We start from the raw sequence: 12,239 nt of genomic DNA on the forward strand, positions 1-12,239 counted from the left end.
ATTTATGGATAATATTAGGAATAGTGTGAACAGCTAGTTTACTTGTTAACATATACATGTTAGGCTAACGTTGCCTTGGTTAAAGAGCCTGTTGCTGTTGTGTATTGCTTTGAATTATTTAAAACAAATATTATCTTCTTAAACAGGTATGGTAGTCAGGAGCATCACTTCCTAATGTTTATTGATATATTTAGAGGGAGGGGATGGCAAGGAATGCTTCAACATTTTGATTAGATTAATTTCTACCATTTTTTAAATTCATGGTGGTTTCAGTAATCCCATGGTACTTGAGGACATAAGTAATCTAAATGACTAATGTAATCTTTATGACTTTCAGAAAGGACAGGAGACCAACAGGTGACTATCAATGGACTAGCAGCAGCATGATTATGACGTTAAATGTGTTGTTTTAGGAACATCCATTGTAAATACATGGAATTCAATAAACATTGAATAGCATGTCATGCAGTTTGTCTGTGCCTTTTCCTCCGTGTTGTCCTGGCATATCGTCTCCACCATGGTTTGCTGTGCTGCCTGGGGATGCTCCATTCGTTCCGAAAAAGGAGTAAGAATCAGAATGTACGGCTTCCCCACTGACACAGAGAGGAGGAAAAAATGGCTAGCTCAAGTCAGCAGGAGCAATTTAACAATCAAAACAGACAACCGCAACAAAATATGTGAGGTAATCATATTCAAACACTGCATTTGCACTTTTTCACAAAACGAAGACCACACCATTGGGAAGCTTAATGTTTGGTTTAATACAAATAACAGGGAAAGGCTTGAAAAACTCTGAGAGTTGAGACTCAGGGTGCAGGGTGAGGGTCTCAGTGCAGGTATTCAGGCTCTATTGAATCCCCCTCTGGTTCTTGTGCTGAAAGAGGGAGAAACAAACAGGAGAAAGGGTTATACACACCTATATAGCACACCTATTGGATGGGAAATTGCCTTGGGGAGATAAGGTGTGGTCTTTGTTTCCAACTGAAGTTATGGAACTTTATTATTTGTGAGTTTAACAAAGTATGACAAATGGCATCAGTAATGGATGTGATATGAATTTGTATAAAGTTGTCTCACATTCTTGGTCGTATTTTACGTACAGTATGTAACATGTCCAGTAAGTCCTCCACCTGTAACATCAGCTCCTCCACCTGTAACATCACTGCCCCTCCAGTAGGTTACTAATATACACTAACAAGATTACTTATATAATACAGTGATAGAATACATGTTTAGTATGCTTACTTATATACAACAGTAGTATTAAACTTACCTTGTGTTTTCACTCTCACTTCGGTCCCTCTCCCTTTGCCATCATTTCAAAATCAGCTGAGCTGCAACATAATACAGACAGGTAATAATCAACAGAATACACTAAAAACACTCACCCATAAATTACGTTTTTGTTTACTGTTTGGAAGTCTCAAATATGCACTCTAAATTAATATCAATAGTGATGTATCACACAAATAGCTCTCTTCCTTATTATTGTGTAACGTTAACTTTATTATACTAGCTTGTAGGCCTACTCCAAAATGGAGATCGTAATTTCTTCACCTCCACTCATTACAATCACACGTGCCCCAATGTTATATTTAACTAATATTATATTCCTCCACCCCACAAATAAATCATGTTTAGAAGCCCTTTTTCTCTAATTCCACAACGTTGGATGAAATAACATTAGGAGAACGGAAATAGGCTGTTCATGGTTAACGTGTGTTGCTAACTTTATCCGGTATCCTAGTTTACTGTATAAGTAAACATTTTTACAAAAAAACGTTTTTTGCTTGTCAAAGTACATTTTCTAGATGTCAGCTATATCAGCTGTCATGTCAAAAAAAATGTATCCAGGTTTAAACACTTATATTGTATATGTTGATGTGTTAGCAGCGTATTAAACCATGTGAATCATTAAGCTAAAGATGACTCTGAATTTTTAAGCTAGGCTATTTTTTCTAAAATGGTGGCTATGGGGTAAAGTGAACCATGGGCCTTGGGGTAAATTGAGCCAGTTGTTCAACTTACCCCCTCATGAGGCAAAAATTGAGTTAAGTGTAAACAGTCTTAAATTGAACTTTAATGTAGTATTAAACAACAGATTTTGTTCCTTCAGATTTTAAACAGTGTAGAAAAGCCATCATGCCAAGAACATACAACCGAAAGACAAGCTGGGGCTCAACACCCCATGAGGAGATGAAGAGAGCAGCCGCTGAGGTCTAATGTGGAAAATCCATTAGAGCAGTGGCCAAAGAGCGAGAAATTGACAGGACAACCCTACGCAGATACATTAAAAAGAAAGAGGAAAAGGAAGTGAAAACAGTAGGGTCAGTGGCGGCTCCAGATTATTTTTGTTGGGTAATCTATGGTAGGGCTAACCCATACAGTGGTGGGGCTCAAGTCAGTATTTGCAATGTAATTACATACACGCTATATCGCCCCCCTTGACAGTGAAACGCCACGCGTGAGGTTTAGATTATTTCCCTGTCTCAATCCAAATTGAACTGTTTGAAATAAAAAGACACATTTGTCTTGTAGTAAATAAAAAGGCACATTTGTCTTGTAGTAAATAAAAAGGGCGACCTGGAGCCAATCCTGCAATTTCCCCACAGGTGAAAGAGTTGACATGCTGAAAACCCAACCCCTGCAGGGGGGTCTGGGGGGATTCTCCCTCAAGGAGATTTTTTGAAATACTAACATAAAATACACATTCTGGTACTCTCTTGAGAAGAAAAATAAATAAATCTATTACTACACATTTAAAAATATGAATGCCATTTTTGTTTTTTGTTACTTTGTTCTGAAAGCTGAACCTGCTGCTCCTCAGAGAGAAAGGGGAAGAGGCTGTGTGAATTACATTGTGGATAAGGGTGGATAGCCCCCATTGTTCTGTCTGTCAAAATGAAAGACAGCCCACACACCTATCAATCATCAAACCGTGGGGTCTTATTTCACGTAATGTTGTATCGATGTATATAGAGATGTACTACCGCTAAAGTATTCTCCGTCGGGACTTCCTGCAACAACACCACGCCGTTATCGTGATTCTGATTGACCAGAAGACATTATCAAAGATGTTTTATTGAGAAAACGATCACTACGTGACAAAAGTTTTCAAAACTGTTTCTAGTCTTCGGTATTTCCAGACAAGTGGCTACTGAAATCAATCTTACTAGCTGCTGTCTGTGCAATTTACTCCGCGCGAGTAAACTGACTTTATTTTGCTTACTTTAACATCATTTTTCATGGTGGGGCTAAGGTGGGGCTAAGCCATTTCTTGGTATGGCTGTAGCCTACCCCAGCCATACCCTGGCGCCGCCACTGAGTAGGGTACAATGGGACAGCACAGGCAAAGAGAGTCTTCACAGAGGAAATAGAGAAGGGGCTTGCAGACCACATAAAAAAACTGGCACACCAGTTTCATGGCCTCACTCCAAGGAAATGCAGTGAACTGGCATTTGAACTGGCAGACAGAAACAACATACCTGTCCCCAACAACTGGGTGGAGAGTAGTTGTGCAGGTAGGGGTGTAAGAGAAAACATGATTTAGTATGTCAACTAAGGCTAAATGATGTCGTGTAGCTAAATACAGTAGGCCTATCTTGAAAAAATTAATTGTATTTTTATAGGTCGAGATTGGTTCAAAAACTTTAAGCCACGCCATCATCTTTCCTGCCGTATGCCTGAAGCAACATCCATGGGAAGGGCTACAGCCTTCAATACAACTACAGTGGGGGAATTCTTTGACAATCTGGGCAAAGTGATGGACAGGTGACAGAATTTACTTTTGATAACATTCATAATGCATTGCATGTGTTTACTAGCCGCATTTTCATATCTATTCATTGCTATTTTGTTGCAAATTATTTTTCGTTAGCCTACCTGTAAGGTTTAATTATTCTGATCTGTTTATTTAATGTCCTCTCTTTGATTTACAGGCATACATTCCCTCCAAATAGGATTTACAATGTTGATGAAACAGGTGTCACTACAGTGCAGAACCCAAAGCAGGTTGTCACAGAGAAAGGGAAAAAGCAAGTGGGCGCCATCACATCAGCTGAGAGAGGAGAGCTGGTGACTATTGTGTGTGCGGTCAACGCTGCTGGGAATGCAGCACCTCCAATGTTCATCTTCCCAAGGGTTAGATATAAAGACCACTTTATCACAGGATCACCTCCAGGATCTATTGGTACCTCCACCAGATCAGGATGGATCAATGAAGAGACCTTCACTTTGTTCCTCGAACATCTCGTTCAGCATTCTAACTGCTCCCCTGACCATCCCATTCTACTCATCCTTGATAACCATGAGGCTCATATCTCCCTAAGGGCAGTCAATATAGCGAAGAACAACGGTATTGTTCTTCTCACCATTCCACCTCACACATCCCATCGCTTGCAGCCTCTGGACAAGACCGTGTATGGTCCATTCAAGACCTACTATAATAAAGCTCTCGATGGGTGGATGAGATCCAACCCAGGCAAAACAGCCTCAATATACAATCTTGCCGGATGTGTAAATGAGGCTTTCCTGTCAGCAATGACACCGCAAAATGTCATTTCTGGATTCAGGTCCACAGGGATCTACCCATACAATCGAGATATCTTCCCTGATGCAGAGTTTGAGCCATCCATGGTGTCAGACAGGCCAAACCCTGAGTTACAGTCTGCCGCTCGAGATCATTCAACCACTGCAGATGATCCACCCGCTGCAGATGATCCATCCGCTGCAGCTGCATATGATCCACCCGCTGCAGCTGCAGATGATCCACCCGCTGCAGATGATCCCCCCACTGCCTCGAACTCCATAACTTCTGAGCTTCCATCAAGCTCCACTCCTGGATGTGATTCACCAGATGACACAGATCTGCAACCTAGCCACACTGCATATGTGTCTCCAGATAAAATACTGCCGTTACCCAAAAGTCCACATCCCAGGGCACAGACGAAGCGAAAGCGGGTGAAGACCAGAATATTAACTGATACACCTGAAAAGCAGGCAATTGAGAGGGCTCATGAAGAGAGAAAAAATAAACAGCAGGGGAAAAAGCAAAGTAACAGCAAAGAAAAAAAAGGAAAGCTCCACAAGAAACCAACCAAGAAGAAAAAGAGTGATGCTCCAGTCCAATATGATGACACGTCAGAGTATGAGAGCTCTGAGGATGAGCTAGGTGAAACAGACACCACAGATTTGTTAGTTGGTGACTTTGTCATCGTAAAATTTCAAACCAAATGCAAGTGCTACAATTACATTGGAATGGCTGAGAAAATTGACGGAGATGAAGTTAGTGCACGATTTCTCCGAAGAATCCCGGGGAGCACTGCCAAGGTGAAACCCACTTTTTGTTTCAAAGAAAATGATGCGGCACTTTTCCCACAACGTGATGTGCTGAAGAAGCTACCTAAACCAAAAAAGGTTGGAGGAACTGCACGGAGGGAGCAACAATTAACATTTCCCTGCAACCTCGAGGGGTGGAATGTGGAGTAGCAGAATAAAAGTAGGCCCAGTTGAGAGCTCATTGTAGGCTACATTTAAAGTTCAATTTACCCTGTTTAAGTGGTAAGATGTATGAAATTGTATCTTTTAACATGTCAAAAAAAATAATCAATCGAACTTTATATTAAAATATTTGAAAAACTAAACTTGTATTTGGTAAGTTATTTATTGTTTATAGTTACCTTTAAGATTGTTTGTAGGTATGCCCAGGTTTAAACTAGAAAAAGTGAATGGGTCAATTTACCCAACAGTGGTTCAATTTACCCCCTGACCTGGATCAACTTACCCCTAACCGGGGCAAGTTGAGCCACAAGACCACTTTTTTTGTGTAAGTAATATTTTCACTGCCCTTGATCAAATATTCATTCTTATCATTGCTATTGATAGGGGACATCCTGCATTATAGGTGTGTGCTTTCATTTTTACAATGTGACATTTCTCCTTGCTTAGAGGACAGCATAACTAAAAAATGGCTCAACTTACCCCACTCTCCCCTACTGTTGCACAGTTTATGCTGTAGAAACTATGTCCGGATGTCCGCATCCCCCCGGACACCCCTAGTATTGTTTGGTCACCATTTCCACAGCCCCACCTAAAATATTTTCCACCAGCCGCCACTGGGGGGCTGAATGCTCAGGCAGGGACACTAACTAACAAGCAGAGACTAACTGGGGCAGGCACACAGGAACACAGAGGGACCGGATCATTGCCTGACTGGAGGGAGCTGCCAAACTGTACATCAGAAGCACAGCGAGGACCTCTGCTGGACAGAGAGAACAACGCAGCTAGACCCGCAGCACAGACGGGGAAATGACTCAACTGGACATGAAGAGGAGGGAGAGAACAAGTGTGGCAGAGGAAAATGAAAGCTTTCTTTGTAATTTCACAATATAGTGTAACTAAAATATCGATATATGTCGTACCTATTTCCTCCCCACTACATCTACTTCTGCCTGTGACACGGATGGCAGAAGGATGAAAGGAGAGAAAGGTTTAAAATAATAACATGAATGGAAATATTACCTCTGATGAATCATATAAAGAGTTAACTTGCCAATCAGTGGCTCAGGCTTGGACAAGGAGCCATAGGGTCCCCGAACAGACTTTGGCTGCGTTTCACTTCTCTTATTTTTCATTTCCTCGCTCCTCGGTCTCGGTCTCACCGGAAGTTGATTTGTCTGCGCCATCTTGAGTAGCGTCCCAATGGCCTTATTTTTGCCGGAGGAGCGAGGAGCGAGGAGCGATAATGGAGGAGCTATAATCGAGGAACCACCAGACCATCCTTCGATGAAATCCTCAGACACTCGCCCCGCCCCCTTACTGTGTATCGCTCACTGATTGGACGATGCAGCGCATGCACTGATCTGATGCTTCTTGACATGAGAGCAGTTTCCCAGCGGAGTGGAGAAAACACATGAAACTCACGGGACTCACTCCTCAGTTTATACTGTGTTTTGTTTCAATGAATGCATCATTCAGTTACAAATATGTGATATATCTGAACAACAAAGTGGTCAAAAATCATTTTATTCATTTATTGGAAACATTTTCATGATCGCTTTTTTCGGTTTACATTTTCATTTATTGTCATTTCCATTCAGTCAGTCATTAAGTGCTATTTAACATGTTAATTTGCTACATATCCACACAAACAAAGTGTGCAATCCAATGCAATGAATGTTAATCTAACTGGGTTTTGATAGATAACATATCTCTTTTTCTTCTCTGAATTATTTTATTTATTGTGCACTCTAATCAATATTAATCCAACTATTGTTCGTTTATACATTTTAAGAATGGCGTTTATCTTTTTTGAGAATCAGTTCTTATTTTATTTAATGTATTTGGGTCTACAACAGATGATACAAATGTTTGTGTCAGTAAATGTGTACTAACAGAGGCGGGGGAAAATAACGGGGACAGAGCTGCTGTCAGACGAACAGCTGTGCGGAGTCATCACAAACGGACGTCGCTTCACGTGACGCTCCGGAGGAAAGGACGTCCCATTGCTCTTAAAACTAATTTCCCTGCTTCTCGTGGTTTCCTTGCGTCTCTCCATGCTTCCCTGGTGGGAGGGACTAGTCGCAGGGAAACGACGCAAGTGAGGGATGCAAGGAATCCATTTAACCGAAGTGAAACGCAGCCCTAGATATGGAGTGTGGACTGCTACTTGGAGAGGTCCCAGTTCCCCTCCTGGGCCCTGCCGTGGTGCCCTTGAGCAAGGCACCAGACAACCACCTTCCCCCCTCACTCCCTATTGCTCCCCGGGCGCTGTACAATAGTTGCCCACTGCTCCTACTATTAGGATGGGTTAAATGCAGAGGCCACATTTCACTGTGTGTGCTGTGTACATGTATGTGTGACCATTAAAGAGGGTTTCATCCCTCCGATTCTAATTATATCTAGAATGAATAAATAAGCGACTGCTTTATTAATTGAGTGTACAAAAAGAATATCATTTACAAAAATAAGTTGTGTCAAAATGTCAAATATATTCTGCAATTATTACAGGCTGAAATTCCACACTTAATCACCTTCTGTTAAGAAAATAACAATTATACAAGCTTAAACCAAAGTTATGTTATTTAATAAAGAGTTATAGCATTTAACAGAATCAATCATATTTCCAGCTGGAAAGGACAGATAACCTGAACCACTGATGTAGCACAATAATCTGACCAAGTTACACAGAAAAGCAATAGGCGCTTTCACACCGCAGTACTTTTCCCCATACTTTTCCCTTTTAGTTCAGATAGTTCCTGGGATTTTGCGTTCACACCAAAAAGGGAACTTGGTTCATGAGAACTTGTCCCCCCTTTTCGGTCCCTGCTAGAGAGCAGGTACTTTCCTGGGGAGAAAAAAGTTCCAATTTCTGATTGGCTGGGCGAATTGCAAACCACGCCCCGTAAAACTCTGAAAAGTTTTGTTAAGCCGCCATTGTATTTGCTGGCATTAGCATTATTAGCATTAGCATTAGCCCAGCGCACCAACGGAGAGAGACTAACTTATGGCAACACAAAAAGAAAACATTGGAGCGGTGGAGTGATGAGGAGGAGCGTTCTGGCGATTTACTCGGAAGGCTTCAGTAGAAGCTGCTGGGAGTCCCAGCAGCTTCTACTGAAGACACACACACCCATTCGAGCATATAAGCCTTGAGCTGCACATAGCTCCAACGATCTATCACAGTGTCTCCACACACACACACACACACACACACACACACACACACACACACACACACACACACACACACACACACACACACACACACACACACACACACACACACACACACACACACACACACACACACACACACACACACACACGTGTGCATGATGGCTGAGAGAAAGAGGAGCGTTGTGTGGAGCGAACTGTGATGTGTGCAAGAAGGCAGTTCGCTACTGTGGCCACTTTGCACTTTGTATTGTTATTTTTCATTTTTCCTTGTCCTGCCTTTAATCATGAAAATGAATTCAGATTTAATCTATTTATGACGCATTCAGCTCAAAAATCATGTCATGATGCAGCTCTCCCCTACATGAAAGTACATAAGACGCTTTCGGTATTGGTATTGGCGATACTGGCCCTGAAGTACTGTAGTGTTCATTTCGTTGACGAAATATGTTCGTCAACGACCTTTTTTTCCATGACTAAAACGAGACGATGACGAGACGGCAATGACGGCAGTAAACAATAACTGTAACGAAATCAACATGCAATATCGTTGACGAAAAGTGACGAGACGAAAATGTAGTTTACTAAATAAAAACTATGCCAAAATCTGTCTTTAGTTTCGTTGACGAAAAATGAGGAGACGAAATATTATCAAAGATAACGTTACATCTCTATTACCCCTTTCACACCAACGGTGTTTCGGGGCTGGTTCGGTGCTGGTGCTTGAAAAGCACCGGGTTTTCCTGTTCACACCGCAGCGGAGCAGCGTCATAGCTCCGGAATCCGGTTCGTTTCAAGCACCAAAAAGTTGTCCGTCTAGAAAGCTAGCACCGCATACGTCACGCTTACGTTGGAGGCGTGGGCATGGGCAGGGGCGGGATCAACCTCTAACAACAACAAAAAGCCTGCGTGTTATCCAGTTCGTACACAACGATGGACAACCTAAGACTAACTAACAAGCAGCAGTGGTCCACCGAGGAGACGAGCTACCTACTGGGAATCTGGTCTTCGGAAGAGGTTCAAAGGAAGCTGGAGGGGACCACGCGGTCCAAAGCAATTCTACAAGAATTGCAGCAAGACATGGCAACCGCTGGGTTTGACCGTTCAGTTGAGCAGATTGCCAACAAATTGAAGAAGGTGAAGAAGGATTATCGGGACCAAAAGCGAGACCTCGGACGGAGTGGCAGCGGTCGTCCTAAAGCAAGTCCACATTATGAGTTGCTAGACTCGGTCCTCGGAGACAGACCGACGAGTGGTTATGGATCGACGGTTAACTCGCTTTCTCTCTCGTCAATTGTGTCGCAGGTCGAGTCGCTGAATGTGCAGAGCTCATTTGCCGGTGAGTTATGCATTACCGATTTGTTTTATTTGTGACTTTTTGTTTTACAACCATCTAGCTATCGACAGACCTGGCAATAAAGCTAAAGTTTAGCTACTACAGCTACCGGATGTGCATCCAAACCAATAATAGCGCTAGCATGCTAATGCTAACAAAATAAACAAAGGTATCCCCATGGCAAAGACAGCTAACGCCTCCAATGTATCTTCTTTCTTCTCACTAACGAGTTATGATTTGTTGAAGGGCTACTTTTGTTCATTGTGTTTATATTGTGTTTACAGACATATCTAGTTTGGAGCGTACTCTGTCGGAAACGCCACTACCGTCGGCCTGCAGCTCGCCCATGCGGATGGAAGGGTCTCCTCTTACGGCAAGCAGCTCTTCCCAGGAATGTCTGGTGAACCCTATCCAGCCAGCGGGCCGAAACAAACAGGGTAAGGTTTACAGTGATCATTATAGTAATACTGTTCCCTGTTGCCATGTGCATTTATCATGGCATAGTCATTGTAGTAGTTGTTCAAGTTATGCAACTGCAGCCATAATAACAATACAACATTTCATTACACAGTATATAATATACATCTCATAAAATGTCATGAATACTGTGTTGACTTTATTATTTTTCCCTTTGTAGTTAAAAGGAAGCGGGATTCGTCATCTGGCCTTCTGAGTTATATGGAGAAAAGTGACGTGAGGGATGAAAGGCTACTGGAGCAGGGCCAGGCGATGCTTCAGGAGGTGCTTCAGGAGGTGCATACTGCCAGTACTGCCAATGCTGACTTCCTAAAGGTGTTCAGCAAAATTGAGGAGAACAGCCACTCAATGCTTGGCTTGGTAGACAGGATTGTGAAGGTGATGGAGACCAACAAGCACTGACTTTATTTTTTTTAATTTTATGTAAATAGTTCCTACTTTTTTTTGTTCATACCTTTTTTTTTTACACACATTCTTGTTTTTTCCACATTATTATAGTGTATATAAAGTATATTCTCCACACTTTTTTTGAATAAATCTTGTTTATATACGAATATTGTCCATACTTGTCTTTGATTTGTATATAAAATACACAAAAGTCCTATGTCTGATATTATAGTTTCATATAATCTTACTTACAATTATCCCCCCCATGCACTACACAATAGTCTTGAATTTTCATATATTACATATATGCTACATTCTCTTATTTCTTATTTCAATGATATAAAAGGCAAACATATCTCGATGCAAAGTGTAAGCTGCTCTGCTTTTCTTTACATTTAAATGAGTATTATAGATTGAAATTGGACAATTCAAACATTATGACTTAGCTCATAGCAAACAAATGTAGCTCATACTGGATTTTACGTAAACTCAATACTTTGTTTTTCACAATGTATATACATTACCAGAACTAAAGCAAGCTCAATTTTTACATTTTGATGTTCCAAATGTTTCTGTATTGCACACAAATACACATAAAAATACTAAACTCATTTTTGGGAGAGGTTACAGTAGTAGATTTAAACATCTATAATTTATATTTAAAATGCATACCAAAACATCTTAACAAACGAAAAGAATGTCAATATGCTCTTTTTCTTAATGTTCAAATACGGTGTTCAGCCACCCGGTGGTGGTTTTCGAATGATGTCCATTAATAAAATGCCATAACAGAAAAATGTATTAATACTTGTATCCTGCGATGTCATGTCCTCATAGAAGGGTCAAAGGTCAGAGAGCAGTCATGGGTTGGCTAGTTGACTGCTTATTTATTTTTTGGAATAAATCTTGTTTATATACGAATATACTTGTCTTTGATTTGTATATAAAATAAACAAAAGTCATGTCTGATCCATTGATGTTATTGGGAAAAAGGATAGGCATGATACAATTAGATCAACTCATTTTACCAGTGTTATCCATTATTACAATCATTTCAGCTTTATTAGTTCCATGTTTAATATGGGCAATGACTTTTGCAACAAACATTGAACCAGTCCGGCCCTCGACTAGTACCGTTTTTTTAATTTTGGCCCACTGTGTATTTGAGTTAAGAATATAGTCTAAACCGTTTGGGTATGCACTTTTTCTATAAGAATATAGTCTAAACACTTTGGGTATGCACTTTTTCTATAAGAATATAGTCTAAACACTTTGGGTATGCACTTTTTCTATAAGAATATAGTCTAAACACTTTGGGTATGCACTTTTTCTATAAGAATATAGTCTAAACACTTTGGGTATGCAC

General features: G+C 41.0%; 1 protein-coding gene across 1 annotated transcript; it reads left to right on the plus strand.

The window, feature by feature from the left end:
- The first annotated feature begins 9,557 nt into the window (after nucleotides 1-9,557).
- Nucleotides 9,558-11,494, plus strand: LOC117472179. Its single transcript, XM_034117336.1, has 3 exons — nucleotides 9,558-10,012; nucleotides 10,294-10,446; nucleotides 10,647-11,494. Exons 1-3 carry the CDS (start codon nucleotides 9,607-9,609, stop codon nucleotides 10,886-10,888), a joined length of 801 nt encoding a protein of 266 aa, XP_033973227.1. The 5' UTR covers nucleotides 9,558-9,606; the 3' UTR covers nucleotides 10,889-11,494.
- Nucleotides 11,495-12,239: the final 745 nt, after the last annotated feature.

Source organism: Trematomus bernacchii, unplaced genomic scaffold, assembly GCF_902827165.1.
Source record: "Trematomus bernacchii unplaced genomic scaffold, fTreBer1.1, whole genome shotgun sequence".
Taxonomy (NCBI): Eukaryota; Metazoa; Chordata; class Actinopteri; order Perciformes; family Nototheniidae; genus Trematomus; species Trematomus bernacchii.

What these genes read in the sequence shown, in the direction of transcription:
- LOC117472179 (XM_034117336.1), top strand. Translation starts at nt 9,607, where the DNA reads ATGGACAACCTAAGACTAACTAACAAGCAGCAGTGGTCCACCGAGGAG. An exon ending in TGTGCAGAGCTCATTTGCCG is followed by an intron (nt 10,013 to 10,293) that starts GTGAGTTATGCA and finishes TTGTGTTTACAG; the next exon opens with ACATATCTAGTTTGGAGCGT. An exon ending in AGCGGGCCGAAACAAACAGG is followed by an intron (nt 10,447 to 10,646) that starts GTAAGGTTTACA and finishes TTCCCTTTGTAG; the next exon opens with TTAAAAGGAAGCGGGATTCG.